Genomic DNA, 26227 nt, shown 5'->3' with positions numbered 1-26227 from the left:
TTCTGATATTTTTTAGTTTTGAAAAGAGAATCTTAAATAAACTATTTCAAATGGACAGGACCTACAACAACCATCTAGTCCAACTGCCTGACCACTTTAGTGCTGACCAAAACTTAAATTAGAGGCATTTTCCAAATGCCTCTTAAGCCCTGACCAACCTGAGGCAGTGACCACCTCTCTGAAAAGCCCATGCAGTTGCTTAAACTTTATACTGAAAAGCAGATGAACTAAAATTAACAGATTCATTTTCACAAGGAATTCCTGGTAAAAAACTGGGAAGGAACACCTTATTCCCATCAAAGAATCACTTACCTCTAACAGTCTCTATCAGCTTGGGTCTGGGCAGTTTAGATTTGGGAGAGGGAGAGTTGAATCTCAGGTAAGGTCCTTTTTTAAGCGTGCTCCGGTGGCCCTGGTAAATGGGTTTTCCATAAACTTGAGACAGATAATCTTCATATTGGACCAGTGTAGTTCCACCTACAGCTCCCTGATGGACACCAAAAATTAAAAAAAAAAAAAAAAAAAAGTAGTTTACAATTCTTCATTTATGTAAACTGGAGCAGGACAGAGCTATCACTTTCATTTTGAATTAGTACACCTGCACACACCATTTTTCATGTCAATACTGAACAGTTTTTTCCCAGAAAAGAAACCAACTACTTGGCAACTCACATCTGCCCTTCTTTCTTTGCTCTGCACATTTTCTGAAAAGTAAGTTCTAAACTTCTGTTTCCTTGTGTTATCTTCCACTTGCTTCTGCAATGGCTTAGCTGCAGCTGAAAGCTTTTTTGTCAAGCATCCTTGGATGTTTTGAGTTTTCTCTTTAGTTTCTTTTTTGGTCTTCATTGCCCTGAGGTTTTGGGCTCTCTTGTTACTTTTTTGATCATGTTTCCCTTGTTCTGAATAATTTCTTGCCATTTCAGCCTAAATAGAAAACATAAATGTAATAAATGGAGATTTTTGTCTTCAAGGTTATCAGCACTGTGTGGATAACTTTGAAGCTGTGAGAAAGGGCCTGTTTTTCATGTTAGCCAGCAAGTGAGACCAGGGGTTTTCATTACACAACTACAGTTTTAAAACAGAAGTAAATATTTTATTTATTATTTATTTATCCCTTATTATTTTTTTATTCATTTATTTGTTATATTTATTTTACTATAGCTTACTGCATGCTAGCAATAATAGGCAGCTTTCTCATGTTTTTAAGAGGTGAATAAATCACAATTTTAAGAGGTGGACATGAAAGAACAATTCAAGGTGGAAAAACCTAACACAAAAATCTGAACTCATTTTTCCAGCCCTACCTGGATTTCCTCACTGATTGCCTTGATCCTCTCATCCACAGTCCTTCGGATACGAATCTCTTCCAGGACATCTCTGAAACAGAAGAAAGAACCATTTTAGGTCAATGCTTCTCAAATTGTACAGATTTGTTCCTGGGAAAGTAGTGACCTTTAAATGCTCTAAAAACAGAAGCCCTGAACACAGACAGTGAGATTCTGCACCTTTACACTTCCTAAAAGACACCAAGCAAAGTCCATCAAGAGTCCCAGCCCCAAACCTGTTCCTGCATGGTGCCACCTGCAAACCCCACTCCCTGCTGCTAAATACTGACATCATTACAAATATTTTAGGAATAAGAGGCAGCCATGTGTCATTTCCTACTTTGATCACAACTGAAAAACCAAGAAAACAAAAATATTCCAACTCAACAAAAAAGCAGATGACAAATGACTACATCCTCTAAAAGATAATGAGGGCAGGTAACATGCCTGAAAAAAAAAACCCTTATGCATACAGAATAGCTACTTTCCTCAGCAAAATGCAAATTTAGATTGTATTTTAATAGAAAATTTCCATTATGATTCAAACAGGAGTATTTAACACAACTAACAAAGCAAAAGTTCAAAAGCCAAAGATCTGTTGCAAAATGATTAAATTCAGTAAATTTACAAGCTTATGAAGCCTCTTCTGCACTGAACAATTAAATTAGGCTTCAATTTTCTTTTTAATGCAAGCTGGTATGGAAACAGTTAAATGTCCTGGCAGCAGAGCAGTTTGTCCAGCTGATAAAGCCTCATAAATCAGATTTAGGCCCCTGACAAAAATCAGTTCATACCACGAGGGTAGAAAAAAATCTGAATTTCAAGAATCAGACAACGATTGCTAGCAAGAGTCAATAAATCCTTTTTGCAGGGAAGAACACAAGTTCTTCAATGCCCAGATTTGGAAGCATCAATCTCACAAAGCACTGAATTGTAGGGTCTGACCTGTTTGTAGTCAAGGAGTTACTGAAAGCATACATGGCATCTCCATCTTTTGCATGAGTAACAGCTTCCAGATTCTCCTCAAGGACTTTCTTATTGTTTTGCACTCCTCTCAAAATCCTTTCAGCATCTGTCAGTATAGACCTTGGCACTTGGACATTTTGAAGGATGGATGGCTTGCTGACTAGATGATGTTCAGGAGGATCAGGTGCAACAGGAGGATTTTTTGCCTAAAATTGAAACAGAACCTCTAGCTTTTAATCAGAGATTGTCATTTCCTATTAATCTGTTATCACATCAATGCCATCATATAAAATACTGCCCATGTGCACTAGCAGCAACTTCAATTACTCAAGAATGTTCATTATGGTGCAAATATATTTCGAGAAGTGAAAGACATCCAAAAGATCTCAAATGGAAAATGATGTGAAGTATGAGAGGCAATGCTAATGAGGCTAATAAGCATGTGAAAAGATGGCAATTAGAGCCATGAAGTATCACAAGCAAATCTCTCCATGTAACAGTAATTAAATATAATTAAGAGCCTAATAAAAGCCCAAGTCCTCTAAATATATGCACTTGTTTGGCATCAATCTGCCCCCAAGAAACACCAAGCAATATTTGTAGGTTTTAACAAGTTAAATCCCTCAGCAGCCCCTTGATCCTCTTCCACTTTTACTCATTTTCACTTTTCAGAAGGAACAATAAAACCTCTCACTTTGCAGAACCCTTTTACAGAGATAAAAATCGAGCATAAATTAGCTGCTAAGTACAAAAGAAAGGGACACAAACACAGGAAACAAGTTCTTACATTCATTCTCACGCTCCTGAGGAAAAACCAAGAGACCCATGAAAACTTCATCAAACAGTAAAAAAAAAAAAAAAAATCAAAGCAATAAAGGTACATTAAAAAAAAAAAAAAAAAAAAAACACCTCAAATCACAACCAAAATGCCTAGACTGTGAAAACATCAACTGAAAGAACAGAAAAAAAAATCTCACAGATCACAACTCAGTTTTGGCTTTAAGGTTACTTTTTTGTCAAATCAGAATTAAACTAAAGTTTATGTTCAAGAAAATATATCAAATTATTTATCAATTTTATATAGGCTTTCATTTAAAAATGAAACTTTTTGACAAATACTAACTGAGTAAGGCAGGTAAAATCTGTGAGAAAAGGTAAGAAATACAGATACATGACTGATTGTAAAATGGTGTGGACTTGCTAGTGAGACTCAGATCATGAAATGGTAACTGGATCTGTTAAATATGTAAAAAATGCTGGCAGCAGCAGCCCACACTGTGCCAATCTGACACAGCAGCTTCCTGCCTGACCTTATCCCCTCAAGGGATTTCCTAGGACTGAACCAGACAGGAGCAATGTGATCTGTCCAAGAGCAATCCTTTAACAAACATCCAGGTGTGCCACAGGCAGGCACTGAGATTTCATTGCAAACACGCTCAAAACTGCTTCAGCATTTGAGTATTTTATAGAAAGCTCAAAAACCCACAAAAGAAACACACATAAAAAATTCAAGGTCTACCTTAATAAGATCATTCATGCCAGATTTCCATGAACTTGCTTCCTAAAAAGACAGAAGAAGAGCTGTTGAAACTTTAAGGTAAAATCCATAGGAGATAGTGAATCAATTCCTCTGGCCACAATTAATTCTTTGGGTTAGAGCACCACCTTCTGTCCTCAGCTAATTCACACCTTTGCTTTATGACAGAGCTGGTTTATCATTTACCCAAAAATGTATCATTATCTCACTCTACAAACCTCTCAGTGATGAGGAGGCAGTAGCTAAGTGTTTAATTGACCCACCCCTCCATTTGCTAGGTCATCACATCTCTGTCTATTGACCTTTTTCATAAGAGAGATTTCAAATAATTTCTGTAACTGTGTCATTTTCCCATTCCTTATCCCATCTCATCTTGCTCTGTTGCCTGTACTAAGGTATGTGACTTATTTAAGTTTTTAGCAATAGTGGTAAGAAAATATTTGCAACCTCAGTGGCATCTGTTTCCATTCCTAGTAAGAATAGTTAAATGTAAAATCCACAAAGTGTTACAAAATCTATAAAAAATACATCAGCTATGCTATATGACAGATGAAGCTGCCTTTTCTACAGATACAGCAATAAAAACCAGACAGGTAATACAAAATATTTTTTAGGGAAATATGCAAGTTGAAACTTCCAGCCACAGAAATGAACCAGCAGAATTAGAGTTATTACATTTCAAGCCAATTCACAAAGGTGAATTTTCAAGCTTTTCTCCTTTCTCACTGTGTATATTGACAAGGACAGAAAGGACCACAGCAGACAGGTGGAGCCAGGAATGGCACCAGGGTAAGAGATAAAAGCCTCAGTTGTCAAAAGCTCCATGTTGCCAGCAAAGAAGCAGATCTTGCACCCTCAAAGGAACAAAATCAGTAGCACAAGAAACAGCACAAGGATTCCATGCCAGGCAATTCCTAGTAAACAGCACTCGAGACAAAAAACAAGTGGCAAAATGAGAAAGGAAATGCTTAAATCAGCCCTAAAGCTGACTGGAGATAAATGGAATATTGTTCTTTCCCAAATGGGAAAATTACATCAGCTCTGTAGATCTGCAGAGAACAGGCACTGAAAATATCCAAAACCTTAAAACAAACAAATAAACAAACTTATTTTTTTCTCTCTCTGTCCTTCCCTCTCTCACCTATTTTATGTCTGGGACAATGGCAGTCAGAGTCCATTGCACACCCAGAGCACTATTCAGGCTCAATGCTCTTCCACACACAGAGACTCCAATATTTCAATTAATTGTAAACAGATGTGGATAATTTTACAGGTGTACAAGCAAGAGCAACACTTTTATTAATATCAGACCTCTATGTTTTTCTCCACATTTTTATTTCCCTTCTTCAAACCCCTGCTCATTGTGATTAGACTGACTTTACCTGCAGAATGTTGTGCATTTCTCTTCTCAACTTGCCAAGATCTTGAAGTAAATTATCTGCTTTTTGCACTGTTTTCTCAATTGAATTGTAGTTTTCAAAAGAAGAAATTGAGTTTGCAGGCAAAGCATTGTGTCTGAGGGGAGAAACACTCCTGGTTACACCTCTCGTGGCTCCTGAGGTGCCCCAAGAAAGGATTCAACTGTGAAACCAAGCAGGAATTTACAGTGCAAGTACCAAACCTTTAGATAAATTGGAACTTGCTTTGGCATCTGAAGTAATAGAGAAGTTATTGGGTTTTCTCTGTTTACCACTTAACACCTTCAGCCCAATCCTTTTATTTTCAATAGTGAAATTACATCTAATAGAGCAACATTTAAACTCTGGATATCTTTCCATTTGAAGCAATTAGCATCTTTGTGCACACTGTTCTAAATTAGACAGTTCCTCACTGTATTAGTGAAATTATAACTTTAAATTATTGCCTGGGGAAAATATGCTTCAGAGTGCATGGCTAAGAATATTTTTTCACCCATTTTAAATCTTAGGAATTGTTAGGTGGATGCTGCTCCTGTAAAACACTCCAAGTGCAACTTGCTGACCTCTGAGAAAGGTGTTGTGAGCTATCCTTAGCAAAAATGATAGACTTCATCTGCCTGCAGTTCAACAGGAACCACAGAATCCTGGAATATTAGAGCTGGAAGGGACCCACAAGGATGAGAGTCCAACTCCTGGCCCTGCACAGACACCCCAACAATGCCACCCTGTCCCTCAGTGTTGTCAAAACTCTGCACTCTGTCAAGCTTGGGGCTGTGCCCATTCCCTGGGGAGCCTGTTCAGTGCCCAGCACTCTCTGGTGAAGAACTTTTCCTGATATCCAACCTAAACCTGCGCTGGCACAGCTCCAGCCATTCCCTCAGGTCCTGCCAAAAATAATGGCAACACAGAAATACTCCAGCACAGCTGTGCCAGACTGCAGGGCCACACCAGGGACTGCCAGAGCATCAGTGTCTAATGCACCTCTCTCAGTTTCATGGAAACACAAACTCTCCCTCAGTTTTGGATTGTTGTGTTTATCCACCTGTGTCTCTCAGAATGCCAGCTGCTTTCATTGCTGTTTAATGCTGTCTTCTTGGAATACTCTCTTTGGTTTAGTGTTTCTTGAGAATTCAAAACGTGTTCCAGACCTTTCCCTTCACCTACAATGAAGTGAAATGAAGGAGAAAAAAAGAAAGGTAAGTTAGTTCAATATATTTAGTATTTTCTTTTCCTTTCCAGGTATTTCACTATACTCACCAAGGAGAGTAAAATATTTTTTAAATTTAAATACATAGATTTATTTCAGATAAGGCAAGTCACTTAAAACCACACACACTAATCTGTCTTTCTGAGATTGCTTTAAATTAGCAAAGCTAGATGGAACTGGGATGACAATGAACTGAGTCACTGAGAACAAATCTGTGACATTAGGGACAGCATGCTTCTTCTTTTGTCTTATTTCATTTATTCCTGGACCCACTGAACAATAGGAATACCTGACAGCTTTGTAACACAGACAGAACCTGATCAAAAGCAAGAAAAGAAAATCACATTTGCTTTACATCTGCTGCTTTCAATACAATAACCCAGAGACCTTGTGGACCCATGAAAAAATAAAATGAAAATTCAATTTAACCAAGGATAATGACAAAGTTATTGAGTAGCTCCCAAGTTTTACATTATTCTGTCTAATCTTCCTGAAACTTGACTTTGAAAAAATATTTCAGTGAGCAGTCCTGCTGAAACTCTGTAGATTGAATCAGCACTGTCTTTAAGTCTTTAGTTACTTATGAGCAAGTGACTTATACACAAAACTAACCCTTCCCAAATGTAGATTCCAAATATTCTGAATAAATGCATTTAAGTGCCAGCAACCCAAGGGAAAAGGTCAGCAAAGGTGAGGAATACACAAAGTAACCACCAGACCATATTAGTTAGGCCAGTGGAGGACAATACCTTCTCTTGTAGGTTTGGGAATATTTTCTGCTACAGAGTTTTCTTTCTCTGAGATTTTCCCATTTTTGGGCACAGGTTCTGGAGCATATCTTCGAGGAACTGGTGTCTTTAGAGGAGATTTTTGTGTATGAACCCCATGAATTGGAAAATTGCTTGAATATGCTTCAGGGAACACTGAAAAAATAAAGTTATTTAAATGTTGACAATTTTCTTGAAAGGAAATTATATCATAGACTCACAGAATGGTTTGGGAAGGAAGGGACTTTAAAGATTATCCAGTTCCAACCCCCTGCCATGGGCAGGGACACCTCCCACTATCCCAGGTTGCTCCAAGCCCTGTCCAACCTGGCTTGGAACACTGCCAGGGATGGGGTACCCACAGCATCTCTGGGCAACCTGTGCCAGGGCCTCAGCACCCTCACAAGAATTTCTTCCTGGCATCTAATCTAAACCTACATTCCTTCAGTTTGAAGCCATTCCCCCTTGTTCTATCACTACCTGCCCTTGCAGACTCTAGGAAAAAAAAAAATCTAGGGAAAAAACTCCATGCCAGGTCTATAAATTCTGCACAAAAATGCAAAGCATTACTGCACTAGTTAAGTAAACAGGAAAAAAAATTCATACTTCTGACTGCTATCATAAGGGGATTTAAAAAAAACCAAAACCCCACTGCAGTTCACCACAGGCTTCCACACAGATTATGTCTCAATAAGATTATTTTAAGTCCAGGCCCCTCCTGATGCAGATTTCAGCAAACCAAAAGTCTCACCTTAATTTAAACTGGAAGATACTAGAACATCTTCAGAATGTCAGAAAAATTATAAAGAGCATTGGGCAATAAAACAAATTACACAGAAGAAATGTTTACTATTCATTACTGATGTGATGCACAATCCAGTATTAATGGACACAAAATTAATGCAAAACTAAGAGTGAAAATAAGAATTTGTCTCCACCTTGGGCAGGTGCAGCACTGGCAGGGAATAAACCCCTGTGAGATGAAGGTGCTTCATTAGTGAGTGATCTCTGCTCTGGCTTCTCCCAGTGCCCTGCCAGGGGCCCAGGGGCAGGCACAGGACCCTGCTGCAGCCCACGGGTGTTCACTGCAGAGCTGATGAGATGGGACTGGGAGACAAAAGTACAGAGTATTTCTGGTCATTGAATCACAGAATTGTTAAGGATGAGATTAAGACTTTTAAGATTACTGAATCCAAGTCTTCTCCCAGCACCACCACGTTCCCCACCAAACCAAGTCCTCCAGTGCCACATCCATGATTTCTGTAAACTTCCAGGGATGGTGACTCCACCACTGCCCTGTGCATGTTCCAATGCCTGACCACCCCTCAGTGAAGAATTTTCCCTAATACCCAACCAAAACCTACCCTGGTGCAGCTTGAGGCCATTTCCCCTTGTCCTGTCCCTGTTCCCTGGGAGCAGAGCCTGACCTGCACCAGCCCCACCCTCTTGTCAGGAGCTGTGCAGAGCCACAAGGTCCCTCCTGATCCTCCTTTTCTCCAGGCTGAGCCTCCCCAGCTCCTCAATCATTCCTGAGGCTCCAGACCCTTCCCCAGCTCCATTCCCTTCTCTGGACATTCCAGCCCCTAAGTGTCTTTCTCATTGTTGAATGCTTTCACTTCTTTTGATCCACTTCCACTGAACTTTCTTTCTTTCTACTACTAAGAAACAATCCAAATTATTATAACATTAATACTGAGATACAGAAGAAATTATTAACCTGAAGTTTCTGCCTTGTGATTTAGATACCTGAATATTCATTTGTTGCTCCTGTAGCTTTTCCAGGTGCTGAATCCTTTGCACCATGAAAGCATTCATTTGTTTTTCAAGCTTGCTGACTCTCTGGTGGTAGTGGGGTTCCTCATGTTGAGCCTTCATACTTTTTTGCTGTTCAGACACTCGTTGCAGCTGCCTGTCTGTCTCCTGCAGTTTCTGAAGCAGTTCTGAAACTGAGTTCACTTTCGCTTCCAAATCATTTTGAACCTGCAAGAAAGGATTAAAAAAAAAAAAAAAAAAAGGGTAGGGGGGAACCCATTATTGCAGAAAATGTGTGAGCATCAAAAGAACAAAACGTCCTTCACAGAATCCTGGATTTGCATCCCAAAAGAAACAAAATTCTGTTTAGCCTTAAACTTTTGGTGGTTTAGCAATATTGTGAATTTCTAATAGATAAATCAAATATTCTCTGTCTTCTGCTCATTTAGTTAAATCCAAATTAGCTCCCTCTGGTATATTGGTTGATGAGTGTGAGATGACAAACACAAAGCAGTGAGCAGACACATGCAGGCTCTCTGGAGCTACTATCAATAATTTCAGGCTTGTTTGGAGCATTTACTATTTTAAGAGGACACAGAACTGCTACTCCCACTCACCTTGAGAAGGGGAGCTGTCGTGGCAATGGCAGCAGCAGTGGCTGCTGCAATGGTTGTTGCAGAGTCAACTTCCCTGGGTGCTGACCTGGTGTCACCCACAGCACCTTCCCTTTTTTCTGTGGGGGCACTTCCCAAGAGCTGCACCTTCACCTCTTTATGAACAGGAACAATCTGAGTTCTAGAAAAATAAAAATGTGCCTGTAAACAGCATTCTCTTCATATCTCCTCCCAGCAAGTATTTTCCCCACACAGTATTTCTCCTGCAAGTTTTGACACAAGATACTCCAGGGAATAAAATCAACTGAAAACACTTTCATGCACAGAAAAAGAACACTGACAGAGAACTGTAAAAAGACACTTCTTCCTCAGACACCAACAACAATTCACACTTACTTTTGCATTAATGCTGCTCTCAGAGCCTCCTTCTGGCCAGTAGCATACTGAGAAATAAAAACATCATCTGCGGGGAAGGACAAACATCCTTTGTTGAGATAATTGGCACAAAATGTCTATTTCACAGGTAGGGACAAAGTATTACTTCAATACAGTTAATTTTACTGTGAAGAATCTGTTACCTGCAGGAATTACATCACCTATTGCAACAACAAATTGTTTCCTTTCAGTAACAAATCGTTTCCTTTCAGTAAGTAGAAAACTTAAATAAGGGTAAGAGTAAGAGCAGGCTTCATTTAACACAATTTTTATAGCACTGAATGCTGCTATCAATAAAGCCCATATAATAATGCTGAGTAAAGTCTCAATAACTTTAACTCGAGCTCAGACAACCCAGTCAATAAAATGCTGCAAATTCTGACTTGAAAAACAGTTTAATTAAGAAAACCCCAGAAAGAGTATTTCCTTGCCATCATCATAAATTACAGCAAGTTTTCTTAATAGGTGTAAATCATGCTAAAAGCATTGCAGGCTCTCCCTCACCCACTGTTAGCTGGGCAGAGGAGGCAAATGCTGCTAAGTCAGGTAGCTGCAGCCTGTGAGTGTAAAAGTACTGATTTTTGGTCTTAACCAGGGTATTGATTTGTGTTTTTTCTCCTCTGCACAGCTCCAGATATCCAAGAAACCTGCATAAGTGTGTTTTCTTTAAAAAGCCTTCACTTCCCTAAATCTGATTGAAATTGGCAGATTCAGAAATTAAAGGAAAAGACATTGACATTGTGATTTCTGGGATTCCTAAGGATTAGAAAGACACTTTTTTGGTACAGGCTGCTTGAAGAAAAATATGCCTTCATAGTACAATAATTCATAAGAGGAAAATGGATCAAAACAAGCCCCTTCCCCAAAGTGCCTATTCAGAGACATGAATATCTGGTTGACAAAAGGAATCTCAACACTGGCACACTGGCAGAAGTCCCACTCAGTTCATTAAAAAAATGTAATGCCAGCAATGAGATAAAATTCGCAAAATTAAATAACGTTTGTTACAATTATCATCTTTTTATCAAAGCAACCTTTGAATATTTTCACTCAGAAGTTTCTATAATGAAAAAAAATAATACCTAAAACTTCCCTTTTCCTTTAATTAATCAGTCTCCTTACAAACAAAGGGTGATTGGTGTGTTTTACCTTCAGGTCCTCTGCTATCTTCCAGCAGCACCAAAGGATCATCTTGTGCTGCAGCTTCTCCAGGAGGATCCTTGAGGACAAGAGCAGAAAAAGCAGAGATCAAAGCCTCTGAAGCCAAAATTTTGGAGGCAGATGGAACTGCTGAGCACACAAATGGAACCATTTGCACACAGCAACACAAAGGTCTTGGCACAAAACATGTGAAGACCTCTGCCACAGAAGGGTCTGGACATTGCTGGCAAGAACTCATGTGGAATTTTAGGGACTAAAACTCCACAGACACAATTCAAATCAAAACCATATATTCTATGTGCTAAGGAAGTTCATTCTTTTCATTTGTGGCCAAAGAAGCAGTAGTGAAACTGTACCTGCTGAAGTTTAGAGAAGTTGTTAACCTTGGATTGCTCACACACAGAGAATTGAGCACTCAGTGCTAAATAAAGCCCCTCCAAAAGCACCAGCAGTAACACCACACTAGCAGCAACTCAAAGAGAAAAAGCAGCTGCACAGCTGTGGTGCAGAGGCTGAGCCAAAATCTTGTGCTGCTTTTAGAGGAGCTACAGCTTTTTGAGGAAAACAGTGCTCTCTTAGCTCAGGATTGCAGGAAGGAGCAGCAGCTTTTCTTACCATTTGGGATAAAAACACGGGCTTGGAATTTTCAGCTGGAAGCACGCATTCTGGATATGCTTTGGTGCTTAGGACTCCTAAAATAAAAGCAGTTTTACTGTGGTCAGAATCACTTGTGGTGCATTTTCTGTACAGCTCCACATTTCCTCTGAAGGCCTAGACATCACAACCTTCATAACACAAATGACCACAGAGATTGTGCTGAAGCTTAAAAACATCAAGGAATTCTGTGAGTCTGAATGAGAAATTTGATTTACAGCATGGGGAAACCTCTGAAAAACAGAACATTACTAAACAACTGATGCCTGGTAAAGGCTGACCTAGAACAGAAACTAGATGGAGTTAAAGAATAAAGTAGGGATTTATTAAGAGGCCTCAAATAGATCCACCTTGGGCAGCACAACCCAAAATGGTCACAAAAATGGACCACAGGTCATGGGGTCTCACACTTTTATAAGTTTTGGTTCATTTGCATATTGGAGTTAATTGTCCAATTACAGTTTTAGCCCATGCAGTCCCATCCTTCTTGTTTTTCTCCCTTCAGCCCATGTTGTTTGTGCTCTTGGCCCTGAGATTTGGATCATTTGTCCTTGGTGTCCAGCTAGAGCAGGAATTGTTTTGTCTCCCTGCTCTGTGCAGAGAGCTCACCATCCCCTCATATGAACCTGCACACTAAAGCAGCACAGAATGTGAAAAATAGAAAAGCCAAAACCTGAGGCATCACATCCTTTAACCAGGGATGTTTAACAGGGATTGAGCATTCCTGTCCCCATGGAGAGGGACAACTTCCACTGTCCCAGGCTGCTCCAAGCCCCGTCCAGCCTGGCCTGGAACACTTCCAGGGATCCAGGGGCAGCCACAGCTCCTGCGGGCACCCTCACAACTCACATTCCACGCGCAGAACAGTTCGGGAGAACAAAGAGTGCGGACAACTGCGGGGCGAGAAGAACGCAAAGTTCCCTTAACCGCGCAACTCCTCCGCGGCTGAAATCGCCTCTCGGCCCAGCTCTGTGCCGAAGCCGGCGGTCACTGACCTGGAGCGGCGCCGGGGCACTCGCGGCTGGTCCCGGCCCCGCCCGGAGCCCGGGCTGGCACCGCGGCACCGCGGGCTCCGTCCGCAGCCGGATCCGGCGGGCAGGGCGAGCCCCCGGCGCGGAGCTTCGGCACAGCCGCCGCCGGCCTCGGGCCGCGGCCGCCGCCCGGGGGCTGCTCCCTGCGCGCCGCCGCGGGCCGGAGCAGCGGCTCGGCCGCCCCCGGGCTGCCCAGCGAGTCCCGGCTGCCGCCGGAGCCGCTCTCCGCGTCCATGCAGGGGACTGCGGCCAGCGGCGCTCCTCAAAGCAGCGGCCGGGCGGGCCGGGCACGGCGGCGGCCGCGGCAGCGGCTCCGAGGCTCCGGGCCGCGGTTCGCTCCCACGGCGCGGGCACGGCTGCCGTCCTCGAGAGGGCAGCGCTCCCGCCGACCCGGCCCTGATCCCGGCCCCGACCTCGCTGTCCCGGCCCCGATCTCTCTATCCCGGCCCCGATCTCTCTATCCCGGCCCCGTTCCCGCTGTCCCAGCCCCGATCTCTCTATCCCAGCCCCGTTCCCGCTGTCCCGGCCCCGATCTCTCTGTCCCGGCCCCGTTCCCGCTGTCCCGGCCCCGATCTCTCTATCCCAGCCCCGTTCCCGCTGTCCCAGCCCCGATCTCTCTATCCCGGCCCCAATCTCTCTATCCCGGCCCCAATCTCTCTATCCCAGCCCCGTTCCCGCTGTCCCAGCCCTGATCTCTCTATCCCGGCCCCGATCTCTCTATCCCGGCCCCGATCTCTCTATCCCGGCCCCGTTCCCGCTGTCCCAGCCCCGATCTCTCTATCCCAGCCCCGTTCCCGCTGTCCCGGCCCCGATCTCTCTATCCCGGCCCCGTTCCCGCTGTCCCGGCCCCGATCTCTCTATCCCAGCCCCGTTCCCGCAGTCCCGGCCCGGCCGGCGGCACCGGAAGCGCGCGGTACCATGGCCACGGCGTCCGCCTTAACCGGCGTCCGGCGGGAAACGCGCGGCCCGAGAGGGTAAATCGGGCGGCGGCTCCGCGCGCGGCCGATTCGCCGGCCCGTGGCGAATCTGCGGGGCCCGGGCCGGGCCCTCCTCGTGCGCGCGCGCGCGTGGCGAATCTGCGGGGCCGGCGCGCGGGCGGTGAGTGCGCGCGGGCCCGGAGCTCGTGAGGGAACGGGCGCGGGAACGGGCGCGCGCTCGGGAGGGACCGGGAGTGGTCCTGAGGGACCGAAAGGGACCGGGAGGGATCAGGAGCTGTCCTGATGGACCGGGAGCCTCCCTGTGTCCTGGGAGAGCCGTAGAGGGCCCAGGAGCCTCCCCGTGAGGGCCCAGGAGACACCGGGAGCCTCCCCGTGGCCTATGAGGGTCCGGGAGCGCTCCCGAGAGCCCTCAATGGGGAAATCTGCGCTCTGTGCCCGGTGTTGGGCCTGGGCTTGGCTGAGCGAGTGATTCCCGAGGGAGAGGAACTCGATGTGCCCTTGGAAGGGAGAACTGGAGGATGGAGTAGAAGGAAAAGCCCCCCCCCAAAAATACAGCTCGACAGGTTCGCCTCAGGTTTTGGTTTTATCGGGTGAGAAGCGTCAGCCAGGTGTGATCTCACGTAAATAGGAGAGCGCTGGTGGGTAACTGTGATTCCCCTCAGGCCTGATGCCCATACACGTGAGGCTCTCCTGGTGCCTGAGGTCAGGCTGACCCTCCTCACTCACCTTTGGTGCTCGGTTTCTTCCTCTGATCCCTTCTCCTTCAGAGCAGGCTGCAGGCCAAATGCAGGAGACAGTGAATGACAACAAGCCGAGCACCAGCTACAGCTGGTTATCCAGCTGCTGACTAGCCCCTCTCATCTCACCCTGTCCTTCTCACTTCCTTAAATGCCTCTAGCCTCTTAAAATCGATTTGTTTGGGTGTCTTTTCAATCTGATGGCAGTCCCAGTAATCCCCCATGATAAAAGAACTTTCTCTACAAGCTGTGGGGAGTTTACCTTGACACAATTCTTCGACTCGAGATTTTTATTCTTTGAGACATTTCTTTGACTTGATGCTTTTACCCTTCCTTTTCCTTTTCAGAAACACTTGCATGGTGTTCTCTGTGTGCAGCTTGAAGCAAAGGTTTAAAGAGACATTTCAGCTTTCTTTTTATGGAGTAGGTTGTCGTTACAGCTGATTCAGATGGATAGTGGGGATTACAAGTGTGAGGGATTTGTAGTGTCTCTCCATCACTCTTCTTCCCAGAAAAATGCAGCTCTTCTCAAAAAGATTGGGGTGAGAGAGATCCCAAACACAGGGCTTGTTTATTTTGATCAGAGGGACTCCTCTTAATGAAACTTTAGAACAGCAGAATATATTTGGAAGAGCCCCAGAGCCTTTCAAGAAGGGAGATTTGCCAGTCCTTGCTCCTTTCTGGTGACCCAGCACACTCAGACTGTGTGTCCCCTGCAGCAGAGGTTTATTCAGACACCTCTGCTTCCTGCAGTGTGAATATCCTTGCTTGGAGGGGCAGTGCTGGATTTTTAAATCGTGTTTAGCCCACGGGAAAGTCCTCCAGGCTCTGTAGGATTAAACGTGAGCCGTGCAGGAGTGGTGTGAAGAGCTCTGCAGGAAGCTCTGGGCTGGGTTGGCTGAGGTGCTGAGCACTCTTTCATCACCCTTTAAAAGCTTTTTTCAGAGTTGGAGGGAAAGGGGAGAAGCAGCAGGAAATCGTGAAAGCATACATTTAGCAGACTTTGGAACAAAGTAGATATGCACATTCCTGGGAATGTTCAGTAGCTCGTTTTTAGATGTAAGGCTGATTTATAGCTGAGGGTGCAGCAGAGCCCTGCGATTCCCCTGTGGAATGTGTGAAATACCTGCACAGGGTCAAGAGCTTCAGGCACTTCAGATCAGCTTGTGCTGATGTGAATCAGAGCCTTTCCCAGGTGTCAAAGCTCTGTGGAGCTACAGTTTCAGTGTGCCATTTCCAGTCTTGCCAAATCAGTCCCAGAGAGACAGGGATCAGGTTTGCTACAAACACAGCTCATGAAGCAACGCTGACTGTGGGAAAATGGCACCCACAGTTGAAACTTTGAGCTTCCTGCCTTTGGCAGAGGACAAAAGTGCTCCCTGCAGTTTCTGTTTAATTATCTACATACCCTGCCCTGGGAAAATTGTCACTGCTCTTGTTTTCTCACAGGCTGAGCAAAGAGACAGTGGAGTTGCCATCACTTCTCACTGGTTACTCCAGGTGATGGGCATGTCCATTCTCCTGAAACAAATTAGGGGTTTAGGGTAGAGGAGAGAGGCTGGAGGGGGACTTTGGACAAGGGCATGGGGTGACAGGACAAGGGGTGGTGGCTTTGCACTGCCACAGGGCATGGTTAGATACTGGAAAGAAGTTCTTGACTGTGAGTGTGGTGAGGCCCTGGCACAAGGTGCCCAGAGATACTGTGGGTACCCCATCCTGGCAGTGCTCCAGGCCAGGTTGGACAGGGCTTGGAGCAGCCTGGGATAGTGGAAGGTGTCCCTGCCATGGCAGGAGGGTGGAATGAGAGGATCTTGAAGGTCCCTTCCATCCCAAACCAGTCTGTCATTCTGTGACAACCTGAATAAAACCTGGTTCCTTGTTAGCCACCATATCCTGCAGGTTCTCCTTCAGAATGATACGTGTGAGCTGCCTGCCCATGAGGAATTCTTGCATCTTAGCTCCCAGAATCATCTGTGCCCTTGGCCTCCAATCTCTGAACTGGCTCCCTGTGCAGGGATAAAGTGTGGTGTCAGGAGGAAGATGTCACCATCGCTGTGCTGCTGGGAGGGGCTGTAGGGACAGTTCACTCTTGTGAGAGCTCCCTGATGCTATTTTTAGTTGCTTCATTTTCTTTCTGTTGTAGAAATAATTGTTGCTGTCTCTTTGTTCATGTTCAGGCAGCTTGTGTAACCCTTCCCTTCCCCCTGCTGAGAGACTGCAATAGCTCGAGCTCTCTAAAACATGAATATCTTGCCCAAAACTTGGCAAAGCATAATAGAAGATTAATTGTAAGTAGCCCTTGCTAAAGGATTAAGAGATTTTTTTTTCCCCAAAGTGATTGCACTTCAGTGCTCATTTTTCTTCCACAAGTGGAATTAAACTAAGGAGCTTCTTCTTGCCAACACGTGATATTAGTTTGCATTGTCATCTGTGGTAACAGGTCTTAGATAACATGGAAATTAAGGGAAAAGGAGACTAGGCCTCAGTCTTCTAGGAAACCTGCAGGGATGCTTTCAAGCCTTAACTTGTTCAGTGTGTTGGATTAGGAATGTGTCTTCCTTGAGGATGCTTGTTTAAATTCTTAGATCCATGGCTGTTAACTTCTTCCCTTTTTCTTTGTCTGTTTCGTTCCATTTTCATTGTTCTGTGTTTTTCTTGCATTTAATTCACTACAATAACCACCACATTTGCTGTAGTTCAGGTGTTTGATGCAGCTACACAGAAACCAGGCCCTGCACCTTGTGCTGCATCTGTTCAGTGACTGCCAGTTTATATTTGCCTTTTTTCCTTACTTTTTACAAATCACACCTATAGTCACTGAAACTCTAAGGCTAGAAAGTGTTATGACTTTGCTTCTTCCCCAGCTCCTGCCCTAGCTTATTCAGTAAGTTTGACAGCACTTATAAAAATAAATAAGGTATTCTGTAAGTCACTTCAGCTGTGTGAAATGCCCTAAAAGTCTTTAAAGGACAGCAATTGGCAGGTGGCTCTGGTAAGGTTTCATACCTGGAATTACCTTGGATGGTTTTTTAACTGAATACATTCCCAACAGGTAACTTCCCTTTGAGTGAATGGCTTGGAAGTTTGCTAGCAAAGTTGCATTTCAACACACTTCAAGGATGCACAAAATTCCATTCTGATGTAAAATGTTGCAGTTCATATTTATGTTTTTTATTTAAAACTCGACTTCCATCCTCGCCTTTAGGTGACTGAGTCACAGGTGGTGCAACATGGCTGGACAAATATCAGAGTCTGATCAGATCAAGCAGGTGAGATGCTGCATTTGGGAGGGGTGGCTTTGGAAGTCTTGTGCTGCTCTGTCACAGGGAGTGGAAGGTGTAGTGCATAGGGAAGGACAGAAACTCTGAGTTATCTGAATTAACCAAAAGTTCAACAGGTGACCATTGACAAACAGCATGTTTTGTGTATGAGCTGCTTTTGGTGCTGAAATCTTCTGACTGGGTGTAAATTTTTCTAGTGACTTGTCCTTCACTTTTTCTTATACCATGCAGCTCCATGTAAGAAAAATAAACACTGTTTTAAAATTTTTTTTCTAATATTCATTGTCCAATTTTTATTTACAGTTCAAGGAGTTTCTTGGCACATACAATAAACTTACAGAAAACTGCTTCGTGGATTGCATAAAGGATTTCACTAGCAGAGATGTGAAACCAGAAGAGGTAGGTGATGGCTTCTAATGACCCTGTGGTAGAATTGCTGTGCACGTTTCAAATTTCAGAAGCAACTTAGAGAGTTTTGATCTTTAAGATACAAAGCCAGGCAGCAGCCTTCAGTGGAGTGTGGGTGTGTGGCATGTTGCTTCCAAGTGAGTGTCCCATCCCAGACCAGCTTGGACAGGGCTTGGAGCAGCCTGGGACAGTGGAATGTGTCCCTGCCCATGGCAGGGGGTGGAACTGGGTGCTCTTAAGGGTTCCTTCCACCAAAACCATTCTAGAAGTGGTTGTCACACACAGAACCTGCCCAGTCCCCACTGAATATTGGCTGCTCATTGCAGTTCCATGTGTTTCATTCCCTGAGCTGCCAGTGGAGGTTCTTGTGCTTTAACTTCTCATGGATGGTAACTCCATGGACATGGAAGCTGCCCACCTACAGCCTGCATCTCATTCTTTGAGGAATCCTGCTGAAATATTTGTTTACCTGCCCACATTCCTGCTTTGTAGTGAATCATGGGAACACAGCTCTGGCTGTTAAATCCACTTCCCTGCACTGCAGGGAGCTCCCTCACGTCGTCATCTGCAGAAAGATTAAGTCTCCATAAGAGTAGTTGCATGGTTTTGCTTCTCCTTGCCTGTTGAGAGGCTGTTTCAGAGCCTAATCATTTTGTTGGTTAAAAATGTAATAACCTGTGCTTGACTCTGCTGGCAGGAAAAAAAAAAAAGCCTAAAATTTTAAATTAACCATTGTTCTTGAGCCTTTTCTGTCTCCTTGGAGTTCAGCTCCTCACTGCAGGCAAAACTCATGTCTCCTTCCAGGTTTGGTTCTGCTGCCCTGAACAGAGCTGTCTTAGCTTCCCAAGACAGATTTCTTCTTTCCCTAATCTTCTCTGCATCTGCTTTAATGGAATTCTATTACAGGTCAAAATTATTCTGGATTAAAGATTACTTAGGTCCAAAAAATATTCTTAGATTCTTGAAGCAACCTGGACTAGAGGAGGTGTCCCTGCCATGGGAGGGGGTTGGAATGAGATAATATTTTAAGTCCATCCCAATCCAAACCATTTTCTGATTGTGACCTGCCTTTTTTTGCTTCTGTGGATTGCAGAGGGTTCATGTCTGGTAGCACAGGAGCCATCTGTTAACAGTGGAACTGGGAAGAAACTTTCTTATGGCAAGTTCTGCCCATATTGTCCTTTATGGGATTTCCTGCAGAGCACCTGTCTCTGGAAACAGGACACTTGTCTAGATGGACACTGCTATGGAAATTCCCATGTTTCTCTTGAGAGTTGTAGTTCCTTATTAAATAATTGAGATTAATGCCTCCACACATCCCCTTTGGGATCCTACACTTGAAAAAAGCCAACCTCTGAGCTCTTTCCTCACCCCAGTCCCAGTGCAAGTCTGGACTCCCCAGCAGCGTGTCACACACGCCGCTCCCTCTGGCAGCAGAGGCTTGGGGCAGTTCCAGAAGTTGTTTCCTAGGGAGGCTCCACTCCTGCTCAGCAGGTTTGGCTGTAGCTGGTGCCAGGCTGAGGACAGAGGAAGGCAGGTGCTGGGTGGTGTGTGGAGCTTGCTGGGGTTTTGTCCAGTTCATTTCAACCCTTTTGCTTTTCGCATCCCTCTGTACTGAGCAGAACCAAAGCAATGTCTGCGTTCCCAGGCAAAGGGACTGGTTTTCCTTTCTACCCAAATTTGTTACCTTTGCAGTCATAGCAAGGTTTTGAGCCATGGCACAGAATATCTAATTAGTAGGACTGTAGCTCAGAAATAGCCTCACAACTCTTTCTCTACACTTTAAATTTGAAAAATACTGTGGATGGAATAGGCTCTGGTGTTTGTTTCTTTATTTATTTCCCAGTCCAGCTGACTGATGTACTCTGGTGGCAAGGCAGGTACCAGAAGGCTGATAGAGCCAATGGGAACAAGAGTAAAAAAGGGTTAAACTGAGTTAGCAGAGAGCAGATCATATTTGGCTGTCAAAGCCAGTATGTGTTTGTAAACAGAATTAAAACAAAATTTACTAATTTAATAGATTTATTATTGATTTCAAAATACGTAGTTCAGTTCCACAAGAGGAGCCCAAGACAAAAGGATGGTTGGTATCTGCTAGGTCCAGGGTGTTTTCCATGGAGACTTTATTTTGAGAATGAATATTAGTAAATGTTTCAGGCATACCAGAAAAACTCAACTTTACATTTTCTACTGCCCTCATCTTGACCAGGTGAACTCACCTGTTTATCCCTGTCTGTGGTGATATTTTGTGTCCTGGTTGGGGATGTGTTTGACTTACTGTCTGAAGCCCTGTGTTTCCCTCTTGCTGTAGATAACTTGTTCAGACAACTGCCTGCAGAAGTATCTAAAGATGACACAGAGGATCTCCATGAGATTCCAGGAGTACCACATCCAGCAGAACGAGGCTCTGGCAGCCAAGGCAGGACTGCTCAGCCAACCTCGCTAGAGCAGAGCACTGTGCTCAGACTTAAGCTGTGCCAGTGTTCCCTGGGCAAGAACACTTTGGGGGATTCCTACTGTCAGGATGTGTGTCAGCAGCTCAGAGCAGAGCTGTGGGTGCTGCTCAGGCAGTGGGAGCAGAAGGGTTAAACAGGAGCTCAGTCCTGGTGGCCTGGCAGTGGAGTTTGTTTCCACAGGGGAATGATGCAGATACAACTTTACCCAGGGCCCACAGACTGGTGTCTGAATTTCAGGGGTGGTGGGAGGGCTCACCTGCCTTTTGCTGAGACTGGTTGAGATGAATCAATGTAACGTGGGGAATACAGTTTTATATTTAATTCAAATAAACTCAACGGGAGCCATATACATGCGTGTGTTCTTTCCAAAGAGCCATTTTCGGGACATTTGAAAGCAGCATTTTCTTTGCTGGGGACTCTTTGCTCAGCTACTCCAGAGTTCTGTTCATTCACTGCTGGTTTAGGAGCTGACAGATGCCAGAGGGAGCTCAGGCAGGGGTGCCCCAGGTTATCTTTGGGTCATTTACAGGGGACAGGGGGGCATTAGCAGCACTTGTGCCTGAGGCAGCTCCTGTGCACCCTTTGTTTCCCTGAGGGAGCCCCATGGGGGCCCAGCTCCCTGGCCTGACACACTCCAAGCACTGAGCTTGCTGCAGTTTTCACAGAATCACAGAATGGCCAGGTTGGAAGAGACCTTAAAGATCGAGTCCAACCCATGCCCCAACACCTCAACTAAACCAAGGCATCGAGTGCTACATCCAGTCTTTAAAACACCTCCTTTCTCCTGTGAATGCCAGCAGGAAATACAGGCTCTGCACAGCACAGGGTCTGTCCAGCTGCTGCATGAGCCCAGAGAGAGGTTTGGAAGGCAGCTAGATTGGGTTAGGAAACAGAGCAGTGTTTTGGAAAGATCCTAACAGCTGGAAACCTGCAGTCAGGGCATTAGTGCAGCAGAATGACAGTCAACAGGCACCCTGTGCTTCAGTTCTCACTCATAAAATACAGGAACAATGGGAACAGAACATCAAGAGCACCAATTTGAGATTCCGGGTGATGAGGAGTGAACCAAAGCTATTTCATGTCAGCTGCCAGGTTCTGTTATTTATAGAGAGGCAACAGCAAGGAACAGAAAGAGCAGGAGGATTTTTTTTTTTTATGTTACCTTCTCTACCTTTTTCTTTCCAGCAGCAGATTGAATGAGTAACTCAGCTGTCCAGGCTGTGGATTCCTGGCCCCTGAGGGCAGCACAGTGCCCCTGCCACTTGCAGCAGACAGCCACTGCTCTCTGTGCTGCAGCTCTCCCTGGAACCCTGCTCCTGTGCTGGCAAAGGTGGAAGGAGCCAGTGTGAGCCTCCAGTCTCACATCCCTGTGTCGGTACTGGCTCTATCACAGCCCCTTCCTCCTTTGCCTGTGCCTTGTTACCGTGGAGATGATGAGAGCTCACTCTGAAATGGTGAAGTTGCTAAAAGCCAGCCCAAATGAGGCAGCAAGTCTGCAATGTCCTGTTTTTTCAGAGGAGTATCAGGCTAAAACTGTCCAGATTGTTTGCCACAAATGTTGCAGCCAAATAAGAATCAATACATGCATAGTTAAGACTGAAGGCTTTCCTTGAAGCAGTCTCTTTTTGTTAAACATTTGAAAGTAATCCATGATTGAGATTTTCCACTCGATCTTCATGGGCAAAGAAAAGTGCCTGAAGAGTTTAACTGATGGAAGTGGAGGATTTTCATGTCTTCTGAACAAAGCACGTTGGGGCTGAAGTGAGGATTTTCTCTCATTTCAGTATTTGGAGCTAGGAAAATATTTAAATATTAGGCCAGATTTCCTTTAAAAAAGGTTAAGCAAGTTTTAGAGGGACTTAGTTAATAAATTACCCACTTTCAGGTTTGGATAACCAGTTTTGTCAAAGCTCTGTTTCTCTACAAAAATCTTGTGGTCTTTCACATCCAGGTGACAGGTTGCATACAGACAGTACAAATATATTTGAGCTTGGAAATAAAATGCATCCATGTAACTAAAGCATCCAGGTGACAAAAATAAATAATAGAAAATAGGATAAAAATGGTTTTACTCTGGATCCTAACAGAGAGACAACAGCATTTTATTAAATGCCATTAAGGGGTGTGAAGAGCAGGTGAATCACCTTGCTGAGGCACAACAGGTGCAGGAATGGATCCCACTCTGGAAGAAGGAGCAAAGGGTGAAAAGTGGGAAGTTGCTGAGGCAGGAGTAGTGAGAAAGCTGTGGAAAAAGTGAGCCAAAGTGGAGGTGGGAGGGGAGGGAGCAGGAGGGCAGCCTGCCAAAAACCAGCTCAAGGAAAGTGAGCTGGTAAACAGACACTCATTTGGGGGAGATGCTCACTGCAGCAGCAGTGAGGGAACACGGATCCTTCCCGCTGCAAACACACACAACTCCTCCTCAGCCCACGCAAACCAGAACCATTTCAGCAGCAAGGGTCAGATGAGAGCCTTGCTCCAGAGTGCCCTGGACAGCACAGTGCTGGCACAGCCATCAGATCAATCAGCTGGAAGATTATAATAGAGGCTCCTTGAATTCTCTCCAGGAAAAAAGCAAAGCCCCAATTTATGTAATCCCCTGCTGAGAGCTTCAACTGCTGAGCTCTGTTGGAAGGCAAGAAAAGGAGTGACTGCAGAGCTGTCAGGGAGTGTGGGTGAAACACTGACTGTGGCTGTAGCTTCAGAACAAGGAGGCAAATCCTGTGTGCTCTGACATTCCCCACTCTGGGAACTGGAGCTTAGCAACAGCTCTTGTTTCAGCATCTTCTCTTAGCTAATTGGGAAGTGAGCACATGGTATTTGAGGAATCCAGTTCAAACCTTAGGAAGTCTGTTAAGCTCAGCTCCAAAATTTGTTGAATGAGTCTGGCCCAAACTCTAAAAGCTGTAAAAGTAATTAAAGCCTCTGACACCTGAACCTGCATCATGCCTGCACCTTGGATTTCCAGAGGACAGCATTAAAAGAACTCAAAAAGTCACAATTCTGCTTCATATTGAAGGGTTTTTAAAATTACATTTTACCTTAACTTCACATTCCTTTGTGTTTTGGTGTCAGGGAGCAGCAGGTTCTTCACAGTGCATGTCAGGTAAAATGCACGTTACAGTTTTACATCAACAACTGGAATTAGATTGGGGAAGTACATTAGTGACTGTTTCTGCAGATTAAACTGTTGTTCTCTCACTGGCCATATTGCACCAAAAGGCACGGGGAGGTGGCTGGGTCACACCAGAAGGCACTTGGAGGATGGATCCTGGGGCACCAGGAAAGGGGCAGGGTCACCCTTGGAGCACTGAGAGACCACAGAGACTGCTGGGGCACAAGCAGATGCTCCTGGAGGGGGGAGGGGGGGTGGGTTTGGAAGTAGATTATCTGTGAGAGTCCCTTCCAATCCAAACTGGTTTTTGATTCTGCAGAGACATAAGAAAATGTCTTATGGAAGATCTGGAAGAAAAGACAACACATTTCTCTGCTTGCCTGCACATCCCCAGCTCCAGCAAGGCTCTGGGGCAGGCAGGCAGGACATTGCAGGGGATGCAGTGAGCAGTGTCATCCCTGGGCACTGGGACAGTCCAACATTAAGGTTTTCTATGAAACCAGCTCTGGGCTGAATGTAACATCAGCTGATCATTCAGAGGCACAGAGAGGTGTCACCCTGCACAGGGATGCTGCCCAGTGCCTCTGAGCCAAAGAGAAATCACATTCTCATCAGTTGTTCAGGGCTCTCCAAAGGAAAAGCAGGAAACAAGAACAGCAGCAGCCAAACCACAGCCACAAAGATCAGCTCCCTCCTGCACTGCCTGTGGATAACATTATTCCATAATTATTCCCACAGGATTAAGTGGGGCTGCTCTCACATTCTGAGTTAATCATGTACAAATACCTGCACAAACCAACATAAAATTTTACCTCTCACTGGTTCCACTGCCAAAACATTTCCTTATCAGAGAGGGATTTTCGTGCCCACCTGAGAGCAGCCACTGCCCCCGAGCACCTGCTCCCATCCATGTCACCTGCAGGCTGGGAAGCAGAGCACGTGCAGAAGGAATCAAGGGTTGGGGCTTTCCTTATTTTTCCTTTTAAAATAGCTTTATTTATTCAGAAGGGAAATAAAGGAGCATCAAGAGTGATGGTTTTAAGTTACACATACACATAAACAAGTTCCTTGTTGAAGCAGAAAGAAAACACACTCTTGTGCAATATAGCGAAGTATTTCACACAAATTCCACATCTTACCCCTCCTTATGAAACTGGCATAGCTGGTAAATTAGGTCAAGCTGTACCCAGATGAGGGATTAGAGGAGGAGTTTAGGAACAGCTGAAGACACAGACAGTGCTGGAATAGAAATGCTGTTGGGTTACTCTGAAGAGCAGGAAAAGTGAGACATCACCAACCCAGAGCAGTGTGTCCCCCACAGCAGGCTCAGGGTCGGGGTTAAACACACGAGTGACAACCCCCTGCAGGCTGTCACAGCTGCAGCACAGCTCCAGGGCAGCTTCTCTTTGCTGGCAAACACTGAAAGAGGGAAAGTGAAGCAAAGCTGCCCTGGTTAGTGCAGTGAGTGAGCTGTGCTGGTGCACTGAGGCCAAGTGGCATCAAACAAAGCCACTTCTCATGTTTGAAAACTCTTGGTGGGGGATAAGCAGCAGCAGAAGGGTGTTAAGCAATGCAAACAGCTGCAGAGCTGAAGCAGAACCAACCTGCTCTGAGCCAGAATTTAGGGTTCCTCTGCAATGGGAAGGAGCAGGAATAACACCATAAAGAGCAAAGATAGTTCAAAACAAAGATGACACCAGACAAGTGTTATTCTTAGAAAAACTGCTTTCACAATGAACACCTTGATCCTTCCAGTTTTCTTTAAATGATAGCATGGTGAGTATTTGTCATTGGGCTGTGGCTAATCCTAAAATCCACCACTCATTAGCATTGAAACAAACACACCATCAGACCAAAAAACACTGGGACAAAACCCAAATTTACATATCCACCCAAAGCAATAGATGGGACTAATAAATAAATACTCATGCAATTTGGAGAACTCGCAGATCTCCAGAGCAAACAAAAGACCCCAAATAAGTCCCAGCTACTCAGTAGTAACTGATAAAAGTGAATAATTTTAAACACTGAGACCTCTTGAAATCCCATCCTATTTGGTGTGAGGTGAATATGGGAGAATGACAGATTTTCTCAATCTCAGAGCAATAACTTAATAGTGTGAGCTAATTACAAAATGTCATTTTCCTTAGCCCTGGAATTACAGTGAGTCAGCCTCTGGCAACATCCCCTTTAGTTCCAGCTGTTTGGTTATGTCCTCCACATCTCCAGAGCCTCACACTGTAGCAAATAATAAAATCCCAAGACCAGAGAAGGAAAAATAACCAAGATTTCGGTGCATAATTTTTGCAAAGGGCAGGGGCACAGTGAAGTAACAACTCAACATATTTTGTGAACACATTAATCTTTTATTTCAGCTGGTAAATCTGGCACATGTCAGATTTCTTTCAAGCCATCAAACCAAACCTGC

General features: G+C 44.6%; 2 protein-coding genes across 10 annotated transcripts in view; one reads left to right on the top strand and one right to left on the bottom strand.

The window, feature by feature from the left end:
- KIAA0586 (KIAA0586 ortholog) overlaps positions 1-14568 on the bottom strand; it is a 69544-nt gene extending 54976 nt beyond the window's left edge. For 2 of the 6 annotated variants that reach the window (XM_053979646.1, XM_053979647.1), the window contains exons 1-15: positions 12832-13499; positions 11798-11874; positions 11171-11240; positions 9983-10049; positions 9590-9767; positions 8967-9200; positions 8159-8327; positions 7203-7376; positions 6289-6406; positions 5211-5343; positions 3811-3852; positions 2271-2497; positions 1305-1377; positions 673-924; positions 313-487 (exon numbers count right to left, since the gene is read on the bottom strand). In XM_053979646.1, the coding sequence (XP_053835621.1) occupies positions 313-487; positions 673-924; positions 1305-1377; positions 2271-2497; positions 3811-3852; positions 5211-5343; positions 6289-6406; positions 7203-7376; positions 8159-8327; positions 8967-9200; positions 9590-9767; positions 9983-10049; positions 11171-11240; positions 11798-11874; positions 12832-13102 (2260 nt within the window). In that variant the 5' untranslated portion in view covers positions 13103-13499. Of the gene's footprint in view, positions 1-312; positions 488-672; positions 925-1304; positions 1378-2270; positions 2498-3810; positions 3853-5210; positions 5344-6288; positions 6407-7202; positions 7377-8158; positions 8328-8966; positions 9201-9589; positions 9768-9982; positions 10050-11170; positions 11241-11797; positions 11875-12509; positions 12730-12831; positions 13503-13784; positions 13865-14531 lie in introns of those variants that run through there. The other 4 variants (XM_053979649.1, XM_053979651.1, XM_053979650.1 and 1 more) reach the window with 4 other exon arrangements.
- On the top strand, positions 13886-21034 carry TIMM9 (translocase of inner mitochondrial membrane 9). 4 transcript variants are annotated; one of them, XM_053979661.1, is made up of 4 exons: positions 13886-13965; positions 17748-17811; positions 18127-18222; positions 20543-21034. In XM_053979661.1, the coding sequence occupies exons 2-4, from the start codon at positions 17773-17775 to the stop codon at positions 20675-20677; spliced, it is 270 nt and encodes an 89-aa protein (XP_053835636.1). In that variant the 5' UTR covers positions 13886-13965; positions 17748-17772; the 3' UTR covers positions 20678-21034. The 4 variants fall into 4 exon arrangements, with proteins under 4 accessions (XP_053835636.1, XP_053835635.1, XP_053835638.1 ...); XM_053979660.1 differs by lacking the exon at positions 13886-13965 and adding an exon at positions 14048-14368; XM_053979663.1 differs by lacking the exon at positions 13886-13965 and adding an exon at positions 14423-14443.
- Positions 21035-26227: the final 5193 nt, after the last annotated feature.

The sequence above is a fragment of the Vidua macroura genome, chromosome 6 (genome assembly GCF_024509145.1).
Source record: "Vidua macroura isolate BioBank_ID:100142 chromosome 6, ASM2450914v1, whole genome shotgun sequence".
In the NCBI taxonomy this organism is placed as follows: domain Eukaryota; kingdom Metazoa; phylum Chordata; class Aves; order Passeriformes; family Viduidae; genus Vidua; species Vidua macroura.
This window is presented reverse-complemented; position numbering and strand designations above follow the sequence as displayed.